The sequence below is a fragment of the Emys orbicularis genome, chromosome 5 (assembly GCF_028017835.1).
Source record: "Emys orbicularis isolate rEmyOrb1 chromosome 5, rEmyOrb1.hap1, whole genome shotgun sequence".
Classification (NCBI taxonomy): Eukaryota; Metazoa; Chordata; order Testudines; family Emydidae; genus Emys; species Emys orbicularis.
In genome coordinates this window covers 61576724-61592774 of record NC_088687.1, presented here as the reverse complement: position 1 = coordinate 61592774, position 16051 = coordinate 61576724, and the positions used below count along the sequence as shown (strand labels likewise).

General features: G+C 36.6%; 1 protein-coding gene across 3 annotated transcripts in view; it reads left to right on the top strand.

Annotated features, from left to right (window-relative positions):
* Positions 1 to 16051, top strand: part of FBXW7 (F-box and WD repeat domain containing 7) — a 133466-nt gene that overhangs the window by 86614 nt on the left and 30801 nt on the right. For 2 of the 3 annotated variants that reach the window (XM_065404806.1, XM_065404808.1), the window contains exons 2-3: positions 6551 to 6633; positions 10109 to 10250. In XM_065404806.1, the coding sequence (XP_065260878.1) occupies positions 6551 to 6633; positions 10109 to 10250 (225 nt within the window). Of the gene's footprint in view, positions 1 to 3590; positions 3858 to 6550; positions 6634 to 10108; positions 10251 to 16051 lie in introns of those variants that run through there. The other variant, XM_065404807.1, reaches the window with a different exon arrangement.

Below are 16051 nucleotides of genomic sequence, written 5' to 3'. Positions count from 1 at the left end.
TTGGTTGGTTTTTTTGTCTGTTGATCTTGGAGAATCCACTTTGAATTAATACATATGTTTGGGAAGGGTGGCTTCAAAAACAGATAACAGAGGAAGTTCATTAGCATCCTCTCCTTCCTACTAAAGAAGGTCCATACAATGCCACAACACCACATACACATTTCATTTTAATACAATGTACCCTAAAGTTATTAACCCTAAATTCAATAAGATTTAGCTTAATTACGTACAATTTATCTTAATTCCATACGATTTGTTCAGGATATTGTCAGTTTGTCATAACCATATCCAGCTTAGTTTGTCCTCTAGAATATTGAAACAGTTTAGGGTCTGTCTGCTTAGACTTTTCCTTTTGCTGGGAAACTGCCATTTTGCATGGATAGTTTCTTCCTTTACTTCCTTTCAAGTGATGACAAGTTCTTTTTGGAGAGCCTCAGTTGAATGTATTTTTGCCAGGCCTAGCAGTCTCAGATTGTTCAGCCTACAGCTCAAAGATGTTAATTACCTTCTTTAACCTAGGCTCAAAGAATTCCACTGGGAAAATTCTTTCCTGGGAATCCATGGCAAACTTGATTTACTTTGATTTGTAGAATTCCCATTTTGCCACAGACTTCGGGCAAGTCATTTTAATCTCTGCCTCAGTTCCCATCTGTAAAATGAGGATGATGCTTTTCCATTTAATGGGTGTTGAGAATAAATCAGTGAATACTTGGGAGACACCTAGATATACAGTTTAGGGGCTATATAAATACATACATAGAAGATGGACAATAACAGGATGCTGTTCTGGCACTGCATGTCTTTTCTGAGGCAGAACTTTTGTGGTACATGGAGCAGGCAAGCAGAGCTTTGCTCCTTGACTGACATCTCTAAACTTTCTTACCCTCTGTACAGCAGGAGGAGCAACAAAAGAATTGTTCAGGAGTTCTAGAATCATTCTCATGAGAGGAAGAGGAAGCTGGAAGCTACCTCATCTCTTTCGGCCAGGTGTGGGGGGGGGGGAGGGGACAGGGGGGCAAGAGACTCCCAATTTATCAGATCTCTTCTAACTTTAACTGATAGGGGAAATGGAAATTCCAAGCAGGCTCAAGGGAAAGTTCTCTCCTAAAAATTCCAGTGACATCCCCTTGGGTTGTCATCCTACTCCTGGGGAGAAGTAAGATTCTCATCTAGGCATTGCCCCTGGATTTTGCACTGCACCCCAAAATGTCTGTAATGCACTTTGGCTAACGGACATCTAATGAACTTTTGATTATACAGTTTTCCTTAATGGTTATAGAAACCCACATTTCTCACAAACTGGAAAAAATATATTTTGTACATCCTTCCTGTGCCAATGTTGGTGAACAGGATGGAAACCAGTCCATTCCATTCTTCTCTGTCATTTGCTGCTGCTTCCTTGAGATTCGCTCTTCTGCCCTCCCTGCTAATGGTTCTTCTTAACATTTCTCTTGGATACCCTCATTTCCTCACAATAGTTGGTTTTCACCTGACAGTTTCGTGTGGAAATCTGTATGTTGGCATTCAGAGTACATGCCCCAAATACATCCAGAGCTTCCTTCTCATTCTGATGGAAAGAATTGGTTGGTGGTATTTCAGATCTCTTCGTTGGTGCTGAAGTCTTTGCAGTCAATGTTCAGAATCTTTCATAGACACTTATTTTGGAAGGCGTCTAGTTTTCTGTCTGTTTTAGTAGATTTCCAACTCTTGCCGCCATATATTAGCCCTGAGATTGTTTAAATTGAAAATTCTCAGTTTTGTTCTAGTGCTGTATATCTTTGATTGCCATACTATGTTGAGTTGCCTGTCCTATCGTTAACATCTCATTTCCTCTTAAGGTCTCCTTTGGTTAATATGGTGTTGCCCAGGTAGATGAACTATTCTACTTTCTTGATATTTTTGCCTTCTAATGTGATGTTACAGGGTTTCAGTAATGTTTGTTCTAGCATAATTAATTTTCAGCCTCATTTGGCTTGCTATTTTTGCCAAGTTGTCTGTCTGTCTGTGTCTCTTTTGAAGGGTGTCTCTGGATAGCACAATATCGTCAGCAAAGTTGCTATACCAGTGTTTGTGTTGCTAATACATGTCTTCATTATCTACGGCAATGCCAAACAACAACGGAGATAAAATGCAGCCCTGTTCCATGCCAGCATCCACATTGAACCACTCTGTTGTCTGGTTGTTCACCCACACAGAACACTTTGCATCTCTGTACATGGCCTTGATGATATTGACAATTTTAACTGGGATTCCATAGGATTGAAAAATATTCCATAATGTATGTAAGTGCAAGCTATCAAATGCCATTTGAAAATCAAAATATTTGATGAAGAGGGGAGCTTGCCATTCTATACATTTTTGTATGATGGACCTTTAGTGTAAATATCTACTCTACATGGGATGTCTTGGGCCTGAATTCACCCTGTTCTTCTCAAAGGTTTGCATCCTCTGCCTCTCTCATCCTGTGCAGAAGGCTTTCCCTAGAGCAGAGAGTAGTATAGCTCCTCTCCAGTTGTTACAATCAGTAAGATCACCCTTTATCTTATAATGATTCCATGTTTCCACTGGTCAGGTGTGGTCTCTTCTTCCCAAACTTTTTTGACCAGCTGTATCAATTTTGTTAGGATAGTTGTATCAAGTAATTGTAAAACAAAAAACGTTGTTTGGAAAATTGTGTGTGAAATATTCAAAGCTTTCCTTAAGATTTTTTCTAAATGTGAGAGAGAAACCATCAAACGGTTTGTGTGTGGACACCAGAAGCAGACGTTAGAAGCTTTTTAATGTTTGGGGCGGGTTCGTATAACTTCAACTAATTTTGAAAATAGGGAGATTTTCTGGGAAGAGGATGTACAGAATATTAAAGGTGCACTGGGAGGACTGCCTTCCAAGGAAAACCTGGACATACTCTTGAATTTTACAGATTAGCCACAACAGTAATAAATATTTTAATCCGTATTACATAATTTTCTATTTTAAAAGTTGCAAATGTTAAATTTGCCAAACCAGTTTATTGTGTAGCAAACAGAATATTTCAAACATCTTTTTGGCAAATAATATATTTCAAATTATTTTAAAATTAACTGCACTTTTTAAGTACTAATTTGTGTCCACTGAAAGTCCAGTTAACTGGCCGAGGGCTACACTATAATTGTAATTAGTGGCAATGAGCTTGCTTGCTTCAGCTGGAAAAATCTGAAGCATGCTGCACTTTCAAATATTAAAAAAATGGTTTGATGACATTCCACCAGCCTCCAAGGCTACTTTAAAAAATGTGTTTTATTTTTCAAAGAAAAGATGAAGACAAGTTTGAGGAGGGGAATGTTGGTGTGGGGGCTATTTAATTTCCTGTTCAAGTCCTTCCTGTACTCTGTGCTTACAGGCTCCCCGGAGCTGAGCACCATATAATTGATGTGCAGCCTGCATTGCTGAAGGTTGGACTGCACCATTCCGTGAACGAGGGAAGATGTAATCTGATCCTCTGCTGCTAAGGGAGGAATCTGTTAAGTCAAGGCTTTGACAGGGCATAGTCCCCTCCAATAATCTTCCCCCTCTCTCTCATTATTCCCTCAAGTTCTACTCCAGCAAGCTGCATGTATGTATGTGTCTTGAGAAGTGGTTTGATACTGAGCTTCATTTGCCTTTACAGTGGAGTTTTGTTGCTGGTTCTGCTGCCTAATCTTCCTTTTCTGACGTGCCCGAGCATGTCCACATTAGAGTCTGTGACATACCTACCTGAAAAAGGTTTATATTGTCAGAGACTACCAAGCAGTCGGACACTCGGGGGCACAGAATCACTGAAGGGGAAAAATACAGAAAACATGGGTTTCTACGGCACTTTAAAAATGATTTTTTACAAAGTAAGTAATCTGTTTTTTCTTGTTTGAGAGAGAGTGTGTGTCTGTGTTAAGGAAGAAAAAAATCTGTATCATCAGAGATGGCTGCAGTATCTTCTCTTTTTGGTGGGTGGCTGGATGCCTGGCATTCTATTCTACACGATGAATGAAGGCAAATAATGAAATGGCTAAATGAGATGCGAAAAGCTTTTATTTTAGGAATCTGAATAAGAAGTGAAATGTTGATCTGAGAATTTACCTTCAAATAAACTGCTTGACTTTCAAAATGCAGCTCATCTATACATTAACCTGAAAGCACTTTATGCATAACTGTTCTTTAGTAAATCTTCTTTCTGTACCTTACCATTTCTCTCAGGCTTATTTTATTTTAATTTTGCTGTGAATGTACAAAAAGGTGGAAGTAATGGTGTTGATATTTACATGTAATGCAGTGAGCTATGGAAGACTTTGATACCACTCTGTATTTCTGGTAATGATGCAGAATACAGTTTGATATTTTGACTGCAAGATCAGTTATTTCAGTAAATCAACACTGTCTAAAGAACTCTAGTACTTACATTCACAGAGAATTATTTCACAAGGATGTTTGCTCGGGTATTTCTGATACAAGTTTTCAGTTGCATAAAAACCATCTTGAAGTCTAAAATTTATCACTAGAACAGTCTTCTGGAAACAAAGTTTTATCTTGGTAAATGCAATTGTGTCAATGAATTTACTTGGCATCCTATGAAGTGCTGAAAGCACATATATGTCACTAAGCTGATAAGAACAGATGAAAAAGTTTCTTAAAATAATTGAGAAAACAGGAAATTGGAGATGTCATTATTAGGTAAATATAGGACTGCATGTTGATTTGAATATTTTCTATGCTCTTGTAGAAGAATAAATGAATATATCTGCTTATACTGTTGCTGGTATTATATTTCTTATACTTAACAATTTTTGCTTTTGAAAAAGTACATCTCTTTTTTTGAGAGAGGGAACTAGAAGATAAATATAAGCACTGGTGTGAGGATATTCTCTCAGGAAAATCAGTTTAATTTTTAACTGAGATTTAAAACTTCCTATAACATTAAAATACTTCCTTAAGATTCCTACTATAAGAGTTCTCTAGTATGGTATTATACTAAAACAAATGAGATTTATGCCTCCAGTGGTTTTGCTGTCTTGCTCCTGTACAATGATAAAAGATGGTCTCCATTATTCTCAGTGTTGGTTAGAACAATTTGGGGGGCAGTGGGGGAGGGTGGGTCGGGTTGGTTCTTGCATTTGGGATTTGTTATGTGGTTTTTTTGTTTGTTTGTTTGTTGTTCTGTTTAATGTGTTTATGGTGACATGGTTATTGTGTCCCACGTGAGGCATGGGCAAGAAAACAAGGTTTAGCTATAAGGCAAGCTGTTTTTCTTTTTTAATGAGTATGTATAACCTTAGTAGTCCTTTCTCTTAATTACTAATGGAACAAAATACAAAAGCTTTACTGAATGTTTATTAAGTGACATGTAAATGTCTGAGTATTTTGAAGGAAAATGTTTCTAATGCAAACATTTTTTATAGCTATACAGAATCCAATTCATTTTAGGAAGGAAGACTGGTACAATAAATGGTTGAATCCAATCATAAAGATGAAATTATAACATCTACAACATTTTAAAAAACAGAGAACCACTTAGCATTATATATCCTAGATATCAACTTAAAACCATTCATTTTAACAGATTAAATTAGAGAAACTAAAAACCCTCACAAATATTTAAGGTCCAAATTGATACACAGGTAATTTATACATTCTGCAGCCAATAGCTGTTGTTGCTCTACTAATGGCTAAAATGTTTTCCCTACAATAAAAACACATCTTTATTTGGCATAAAATGACTTCTTAGTTGAGTCCAAAAATCTGTGGTTGAAGATTACCAGCATATGCAGCAAGTAATCCTTATTTGTTTGGCTGGATGAACATGCCTTTCACTGGTTTACATCTCTTTGGTAATTTTTGCAGACTTGCTTCTCCTTTTAACGGCTGCCCTGCTCATTATTTGTTTTTTGATCATATCTAATTGTGGGTAACATTCTAGACTAGATTTATTCTTTTTCATTCTACCCCTTTTGTAAAAATGTCAGTGTCCTCTTTAAGTCATTTCGTTTTAGTCAATGTCATTTCATAAATGTTGGAAATATTAAATTAAAAATGTTAAGATGAGTCATTTTTAAGTATTTGAATTTTTTTTGTCTTAATGCCTAAAATATACATTTGGTCTACAGTGCACAGAGACTATCCAAAATGTAACCCACTTCTCATTTTCAGACTTTACAGTTATAATAGCTATGAAACTGAAATAATAGGGATGGAATTCTTTCCAGAAACTTCACAAAGATCAGTTTTTTAAATAAACCTTTTAGATAGTTATCCAAATAAAAAGTAAGATAGTAGTTTTAAGTATATGTAGTCCCCAAAGTAAAAATGTTATAACACTTTAGTCATAAAATAGATACTTATTCATTAAAACTGTTTCACATTTTGTTACTTCTAGTTGTAAACTAGAACATTATTTTAAATTATTTTATTAATGGAGGTTTCTTACGAAAATTCAGAATTAAAGTAAAAGGAAAAATGTGTTCATTTTAGATATTACAGACATGATTTATGCTGGTCATACAACTAAATCTTTGGGGTTTTTTTTCCCCTCCCCACCTTGCAGATGAAGAGAAAGTTGGACCATGGCTCCGAGGTCCGTTCTTTCTCTCTGGGAAAGAAACCCTGCAAAGTCTCAGAATACACGAGGTAATTAAATGTAATAACATGACCTGGTCATGATTCTTATGTGTCCATCCTGTCTTTCCAGCTGCTCAACCTGAATCATAGCTCATCTTAAATGTTAAAACTATAGAAGAGAACTGGTGGTATTATCCCTATTAGCATGTAGAGTTCAGGTGGTTAAAATTATGGAAACTGAAGTTGAGTTTCAATAGAGTAGCCAAAGTTGTATTTCTTCTTTTGAGGTTTGCTTTCAATTTCTAATATATTGCCCATCTCCGAAGAGCTTTCTACAGGGCAGAAGCATCCCTCAAAATAAAGTGTGAAATCAATACAGTTTTAAAAGGGACTTTATGGTAAGAACTTCTAAAAAGAAAGGCTTTTACAAAATATGATCAAATGTATCAATTTACTAAGGCAAGTGAAATACTTGAGTGGAAATATATGTAGACAGAATTGAACATATGATTCTAAGCAAATTACAAAAAAATGCTTGCTACCTACAATATGGTATTATTGAGTCCCCGTTCTTCTCCCTTACTCATGTTGATTAGTATGTTAATGCACAAGTAGTTCCATTTATTTCAGTGAGACTCCTTGCAGAGTAAGATAATAATCAACATGAGTAAGGGAGCAGAATAGGGCAATTTCTGAATTAGCAAGTATATTTTATTTGCTAAAGATAAGATTTTAAATGTTCTATATGCATACATTACAGTATGCGCAGTGCTTCCTGTAGTTGCCATAACAACTAGATATAATTGTTCTCTGATGTCCTGCTACATTCCATCATTTTGGAATTTGCATCATTGTAAAACTTTTCCTGCTACTTTCCACTTAAAATTGGCTTAGGAAGTCAGTTCTTGAATACGTCACTGTGGATGTATCTTAAAAGTGTAAATTACATTTTATACATCTCTCCTTTTAAGAGGGTTATTGCACAAATGAAAAGTTCAGAAAATGTGGGAAAGTATGTTCTGTGTTTGGTCTTTGATTTTGTAAATGGCAACATTAAAGAACAACAGACCTTATCTTGTTAGTGAGCAAATATAACCATTCTGACTTCCAGATCTCTCTAGTTGGTGTATTATTTTTTTCAATTGTTCTCAGTTTTCTGAACTCATGCTGCCAAAAACCTGCCTCTTTCTGTAACAGTTCCTCACATAACACAGTCCTCGGTGTTCACAAAAAAGACAATTCAGTAAAGTATACTGTTTGTCAAAATATATGTACTTGTTTTCAGAGGAATTGTTGTTACTTGCCCAGCTTCCTAGAACACGTGACTATGTTTTAATAGAATGAAAACAAACATTCAGAAAGTTCTAAACACAAAAAGAATAAAGTATGAACAAAGATCATGTTTAATGTGATTGCAAAGGAAAAAGATTTTGCTTTTAGTTTCTGTTGTGGATTATTGCAGTTCTGACCAAAAAGTCCAATGTAGCAGTGAAAGACATTTAAATAAAGGTATAACATCCCCTATATTAAAATAAACAGCCACCAAACATTTTATTTACTTAAGATATGCATTTTAATGCCTCTAATCTAAAGACAGCATTTATATTTCATGTTGTTTATAACAAGTTTCTAATTTTCTAACCCATTTTATCACCAACATTCAAAAGATAGCCTCTGTAGATACTTACCTTCTAGAAACGCTGACCATATTCAGTCCTACTGATGATAGTTGAGAAGATGTGAAAATAGTGTCTCTCAGAAACACACATAGCCTTTGCTTGTTCACCCACACCAAGGGTAGAATTCAGCTCCTGTGCACAGGACCAGTACAAGTCGTATGCACCAGTTAAATCCCACATAAGCTTCATTCACAGAGTCTTATTTTGGAACTGAAGTGTTGGATTGGCTTTTTGCTGGCCCTCTGCACAGGGGTGAACAGAATTAGAAAAGTCATTGATTTTAAAAGTATTATGGATTAACTTAAAAGCATGACTTTTAAGTCTTCTTTCCATTGGAATTCAGAAGGTAGAGTTTATATACAGGAAAAAACCCTTTTCATAAATAATACAGGACAGTCTTATGACTTGATCTTTTGAGTCGTTTGATCATATTATATTTAATATTGTTTAGGTAAAATGATTTAATTCTTGCATCTCAATGTTTCTGTGTGTTCTCCTTGTTGTTAGAAGGAAAGACTCACAGGTCTGATGAACCTGGGGTTTGTTTGCACCCGTAAAAAAACCCATTGGGTTATTTGCATTAGCTGAATGTCCTTAAAAGACGACAGTGTTCTGTGAAACAAAGTGCTCTGTATTAGCTTTTGTTTACATTAGAACTTACTGAAATATCAAGTAAAGAAATAAACCTATTCTTATCCGTCTTTAAACTTCATCAGTTCATGCAAATTTTTGGTACATGCTGGAGAAAAAATAAAACAATAAAATAAAACAAAATTAGAGTTAAAATAAATGTTAGTTATAAATAAATCTGTATTGCATCAGTTTACAGCAATGCTCTGTCCAGTGAAATCGTGAAGAGCAAATCAGCTAAAGGACTAGATTTACTGCAAAATATTAAATATATTAAAGCAAAATATTTAGGAATCTCCAGTGTATTTGAATTCTACATCTTCTGCAATAGTTTGTACAGATAACTATGTTTTAAATAGGTGATCCAAGATACGTAAGTAGGGACTATATCAGTCAGATACATCATGTAAAATGCTTCATTTACAAGATAAGGTGAGAGAAAATTGAAGGCTGGACAACATTACTGTGGTAGACTTCTCTAGGAGTTTAGACCAGTCACATGGGATGGAGTTCAGGAAAGAAGAAAAAAAGACACCTCAGGCAGAAACATATATTCCTGTGTCTGATCTTTTAAATATGTGAGTGAAAAAATTGTGTGTAGATGGGGCAAAACTACTGCCTCCCAGCTCCCCCTCCCCCCAAAATTGTGAGGTTGGTGTTAATCCCTCAATATGCAAACTTTTAAAATACAGTAAAATATATTGAAGTTAAACTATTCTGTTATCATTATAAAATATTAATAGCCTCTTGCTAACAAAATATATCAAGGACTTAGATAATGGATTATTTCGTTGTTTGGCAATGAGGCAGCAACATGTTTTACCATTACAGTTGAGACCTGTGAACTCCTGCTTTCCACATCACCGGAGACCAGGCACACAGGAAACTTGGTCTTCCTGGAGTGAAAGGATATATTCTTACTGCATCTCTTACATAAGCACTCCCTTCTGGCCAGTTGATGGAGTGGTAATTCATTTGGCCTTCAGTGGATGCTACCCATTTTTTTTATGAACACTAGAATGATAGAAACAGCTGTATTGATGAGAGTGAGGAAACTGACTCCTTGAATGACAAAGTTCAAACTGTTGTTGCCTGGGTAATTTCACATAAAAATCAAAACATTATTTTATATTAATTCTGATTTGTAACTGCTGTACTAAAGCATTTTAAGTATATAAACATTTTATTTTTCATAATGCAATAATTTCTGTGACTTTCATTTATTTGTATCATAGCACTACTGGGCTTGTGCCATGTTCAGCAACACCTACTACTTTTGGGGACCTGAGAGCAGCCAATGGGCAAGGACAACAGCGGCGCCGGATTACATCTGTCCAGCCACCTACAGGACTTCAAGAATGGCTGAAAATGTTTCAGGTAACCAGCAACTAGAGCGTGAGACTAAATAACCATCTGGAATGGTTCACCTTCATGATTTAAGAAAAAACAGCCAACTTAATGTACCCCCAAAGTCTCTGTCATTGATTCCATGTAGTCCTGACAAAATAAATGAGCACCAACTTTAAAGGAAATACAGTTTTCCATTCCAGCTAGTTACTGTACAAATTCACAAAATTTTTGCTTTCTTGGGTTTGCTACCAAAAGAAACTCTACTGTTAAGTACTTTGATATTTTCTGCAAAATCTATCCAGCAGGTTACCACTGCTGCCATTGTGGCCTCAATTTAACAAAAGACATGTTCATTTTGAGGCTTGTAAGCATTAGTGCATGGTTAGTCTCTGTGTGAATATGATGCTAAATTTATCAGAAATCTGATAATTTAAGTGGAATATAGGGAACTCTAGTTTATAATACTTTAAAAACTTAGTTATTTGACAAAATATATTTCTGATGAAAAGGAAACTCAATGTTCATTCTTACCATTCTGTGTTTTAATCACATTCTTGGGTTGTGCATATTTGTACAGTTGAAAAGAAGAGCAAAGAGAACTTTTTTCTCCCTTCAAATAGTCTGGTCAACAATGTCTACACGAAAAGCAACACTGACAAAGAGTCTGTAAAATAAAATGGTATGCTCGAATAGTAATTAATGTAGGGGTTGCCAACCTGAGCCTGAGAAGGAGCCAGAATTTACCAATGTACATTGCCAAAGAGCCACAGTAACATGTCAGCAGCCCTCAATCAGCTCCACCCCATCCCCCTCCCCCCGCTCCCAGTGCCTCCCGCCCACCGGCAGCTGTTTTGTGGCGTGCAGGAGGTGGGGAGGGGGAAGAACGAGGGCACGGCAGGCTCAGGGGAGGGGGTGGGAAGGGGTGGAGTGGGGGCAGGGGCCTGTGGCAGAGCCAGGGGGTTGAGCAGTGAGCACCCCCTGGCACACTGGAAAGTTGGCGCCTGTAGCTGCAGCTCCGGAGCCGGTGCCTATACAAGGAGCCGCATATTAACTTTTAAAGAGCCAGATGTGGCTCCGGAGCCACAGGCTGGCCACCCCTGAATTAATGCAACGGAAGTAGAATATCTCCTACATAGATGTCTATTGTTGTGTGTTTAAAAATATGAAAAAACTACCCACTGATTAACAATAAAGCAATATGTTTTTGTTTCTGAACATTACTTCTGTAACAGTTTAAAAAGAAGAGATGGACCAATGAAAATATAAAAATTGCTTCCGTTATTATCAGCAATCACTTTTACAGCTTCAATGTAAACTTACTGACACACTGTTTTACGGCCTTCTGTCATGATAGGTTTTCCCTTTTAGTGAGAGAATGGTATGGGAGATCTCAAATCAATGAAGGCTACACTCAGAAAGACCTCAAGACTTCTGGAATATGCTGCTCAAACAGTTTCACTTTGTTTCTACTGCCTGTCCCTCCCTTCTCACATTTATCTCCAGACTTCTTCTCCTTGTCCAGATCTATTCCGCCTCCAACAATCTTGTATTCATTGCACTTTTAGAGAGAAGTAAGGGATTGACTCTGTGTACACAAATTTGCAGAGGGACAATAGGGTTGAGGTCTGTTATTTCTCACCTCTGTATATTATTTATTTAAAAACAATTTTGCTGTTAACAAGCATGTTATCTCTAGAGACACAAATTCACAGTTTGAGAACTGCAAAACTAAGCATTTCTGATGGTATCTTCTAGACTGAGCACTGAGTCCCATTGGGTAGATAGAAAGATTAACCTAAATAATCTATACAGAAGCCTTTGGATCCCCATAAGATTGGGTCCCTAATCCATGAACTATTAGAATTCATGTACAAAACTTTTCTTAAACATTACATTACTATATTGTCTCATACTATAGAATTAGAAATTATAATCCCTGAAAAACAAGAGTATGTGAAGTGGGAGGCTGAATATTTTCTGAGTGCATAGGAAGAGATGGGAAAGGAAGAGGCTGTTAGTCAATGGAATTTTGCCAGTCAGGACTGCAAAATGAGGTCCCTTTTTGGTTGAAGATTATGAATGACACTTGTTAGATACATATATTAGCCTACAGAAAAACTGTTTCAGTAACAATTAAATCTGCTCTTAATAAAAATGTAACTAGACATTTAAACTAATGTTTTAGGTCATGATTTCAAAAAGAGCCTAAAGTTAGGTTTCTAAATCATGATTTAGGCTCCTAAATAAGTGACCTGATTTTCAAAAGTACTGATCATGCAGAAGTTCCCACTGATTACTTCAGTTGGAGCAATAGGTGTTCAGCACTTTTGAAAATCAAGCCAATTATTTTGGAGCCTAACTTTTGAAACTCTTGGCCTTCAGGTTTAAAGTCACATCTCCTTGACTCCTCTAAGGGCACTTACCTTTATTTCTCAGTAGGAAAATAAAAACTTGCACAAAGTATAGTTAAAAATTACTTAAGATGGTGCAGTTTCTGAGCATGCACTGATAGTGTCACTCTTACAATCTGATATTTTGTTTCTGTATGGCAATCAAAATGGGAGCGCTTTCTCCCTTATTAATATAGCATGGCTGTTAAGTCCATTAAGTAGCTCTATCCTATTTGTCTATAAATCCATCTATACTGACAGTGTCTTTACAATCAATTTTAAAATTGAATTTCCAGACCAAAAATAAAGAACAAAACCAACTTCGTTAAATTAGAGGTACAGTTGTGAATGTTTTAGTTGTGGGGAAAAAACTCTAAGAAAACTTTGCAGTTTTGTCAAAAGCTTGTAAGCTTTGCCTGGAAGTCAAAATAAGATTACTCTTTGAAAGAAAATTTTACAAAGGATTGGAAATACACAGTTCTTGGTGCCCGTGCAACCTTAATGCCTGTCCATCTCCTGCCAATCTGCCATCCAGTATTCCTGTCTACCTAGTGTGTAAGATGGAGACATTTTGATGAAGGACTTCTGATTGTAAGGACTTCAAGTAGTTCATAGCGTGGAGCTGGGAATATCTTAAATCCACTTTATTTATGTTGCTGCTTGTAGAATCAAGAAACTCTGGAATATACAACTTTGGTTTTGAATGTATATTTCTGCTATGTAAGTGTGATTTGATTTGTCATCCACCTGGTGCACAGGTGTATCAACTACATAAAATTTAGTTCAGCCATTAAGAGTTTTATAGCCTCAGATATTAATGATCAGTTTCAGTACAACATAATTCTGTATGATTAGGGGGATTTGTCTCAAACACTTGTCTTGAATCGGTCATTTCTGATTAACAGAGATTTTCTTTTCCATCTACTCTGAATGGTTCAAAATAAGACACAAATGGTTTCCTGTAATTAGTGTACATTTTGCTTTAAATGCTATAGTGGCATACCATCTCTATGAACTTGATTGAAATAGTTCGATAAGATCACTTTACAGTTTCTAGAGTCACTGCTTCATTTGAGATGTGCATTGTTTGAGGATTTGTCTCCTGGTCTTACAACTTCGTATCCTGGTCTCATACATCTGTTCTGAGGATAGTGTGGGTGGCACTGAAGAAGAGTTATAGTTATTTGAGTTCTATTAACTGTATATTCCCATTCATTTAAATTTCCATGCTAATGTCTGAATCTTTTAAGAACACTAAAATGTTCTATGAAGTCTTTTCATTTACTATTTGACCTGAGCTCAGTGCTTTGAACATGATAACTAAAAGAAAGTCTCTGCCCCAAGAAGCCTATAATTTAAAGGACACAATCAGATAAGACATAATGCAGTTGGGGAGACAGAGAGTAGAGCTGATGGGGAAAAGGTTCCATTGGAAAATTTCCAATCAGTAAATACTGATTTCTGCAAAATGTTTTGCTTTTGATTAATGTGTCAATTCCAACAAGAATTTGTTTTGAAAGAAAAGTTGAAAAGAAACATTTCAATAAGGTTGAAACATCCAGTTCATTCAACATTCACCCTTTTTGAAACGGAATCTTTAGATATTCCATTTTATATCATATATAATTTTGGCAACCTAAAAAATGTTTTAATTCTGTCTTGCAAATTTTGAAAGTGAAATTCCTCATGAAACCAAAAATCCAGTTCCTGCCAAGTTCATCTGGAGGCAGAATTACATCAAATATTAATCCCTTCTTTAATCTCTCCCTAAACTTTTCCCACTTATATACTATTGTGGTAAGGGGGCATTTGTCTAACATGGGCAAAGTTTGTGAAACCTCCTCATTTAAATGAAGAGAGGTGGGAATCTGGCACACTGGGATTGGAAAGTCTCTTTCTATGCATAATAATGTCAATCAGTAGAGGTAATCACTTTGAGGAGCCGGTAAGCACCATCACTTTGCCTGTAACTGAGTGTTTGCTCTCAGCAGCTATGATAGTGTCCAGCTTCTGCCACTTCTGGCAAAGAGACTATTTCTTTCAGATAGAGACCTAGCCACAGTAATTCACACATTCGTCACTTCCTCTCTGGTATTCTGCAGTTCTCTTTACCTCCACCTAGACAAGATGTTCATGAAGAAACTGTAACAGGTACAACACAGTGGTCCATCTCCTAAGCAGAACAAGCACTTGACCATATATCATGCCAGTGTTCTACAACCTATACTGTCTTCCCATGCACTTTCAGATCCAATTCAAGGTTCTGGTATTTGAGTAGAAAGTCCTCACTTGGACAGGCCCACATCATATCAAAGACTGCCTTCCTTAAGAACATAAGAACGGCCATACTGGGTCAGACCAAAGGGTCATTTAGCCCAGTATCCTCTTTTCTGACAGTGGCCAATGCCAGGTGCTCCAGCGGGAATGAACAGAACAGGTAATCATCAAGTGATCCGTCCCGTCGCCCATTCCCAGCTTCTGGCAAACAGAAGCTAGGGACACCATCCCTGCCCATCCTGGCTAATAGCCATTGATGGACCTATCCTCCATTAATTTATCTAGTTCTTTTTTGAACCCTGGTATAGTCTTGTCCTTCACAACATCCTCTGGCAAGGAGTTCCACAGGTTGACTGTGTGTTGTGTAAAGAAATACTTCCTTTTGTTTGTTTTAAACCTGCTGCCTATTAATTTCATTTGGTGATCGCTAGTTCTTGTGTTATGAGACAGAGTAAATAACACTTTCTTATTTATTTTCTCCACACCAGTCATGATTTTATAGACCTCTGTCATCTCCCCCCTTAGTCGTCTCTTTTCCAACTGAAAAATCCCAGTCTTATTAATCTCTCCTCATATGGAAGCCGTTCCGTGCCCCTAATAATTTTTGTTGCCCTTTTCTGAACCTTTTCTAATTCCAATATACCTTTTTTTGAGATGTGGCGACCACATCTGCACACAGTATTCAAGATGTGGGCGTAGCATGGATTTATATAGAGGCAGTATGATAGTTCCTGTCTTATCTATCCCTTTGTTAATGATTCCCAACATTCTGTTTGCTTTTTTGACTGCTGCTGCACATTGAGTGAATGTTTTCAGAGAACTATCCACAATGACTCCAAGATCTCTTTCTTGAGTGGTAACAGCTAATTTAGACCCCATCATTTTATATGTATAATTGGGATTATGTTTTTCAATGTGCACAACTTTGCATTTATCAACATTGAATTTCATCTGCCATTTTGTTGCTCAGTCACCCAGTTTTGAAAGATCCTTTTGTAGCTCTTCGCAGTCTGCCTGGGACTTAACTATATTGAGTAGTTTTGTATCATCTGAAAATTTTGCCACCTCCCTGTTTACCCCTTTTTCCAGATCATTTATGAATATGTTGAATAGGACTGGTCCCAGTACAGACCCCTGGGGGACACCACTATTTACCTCTCT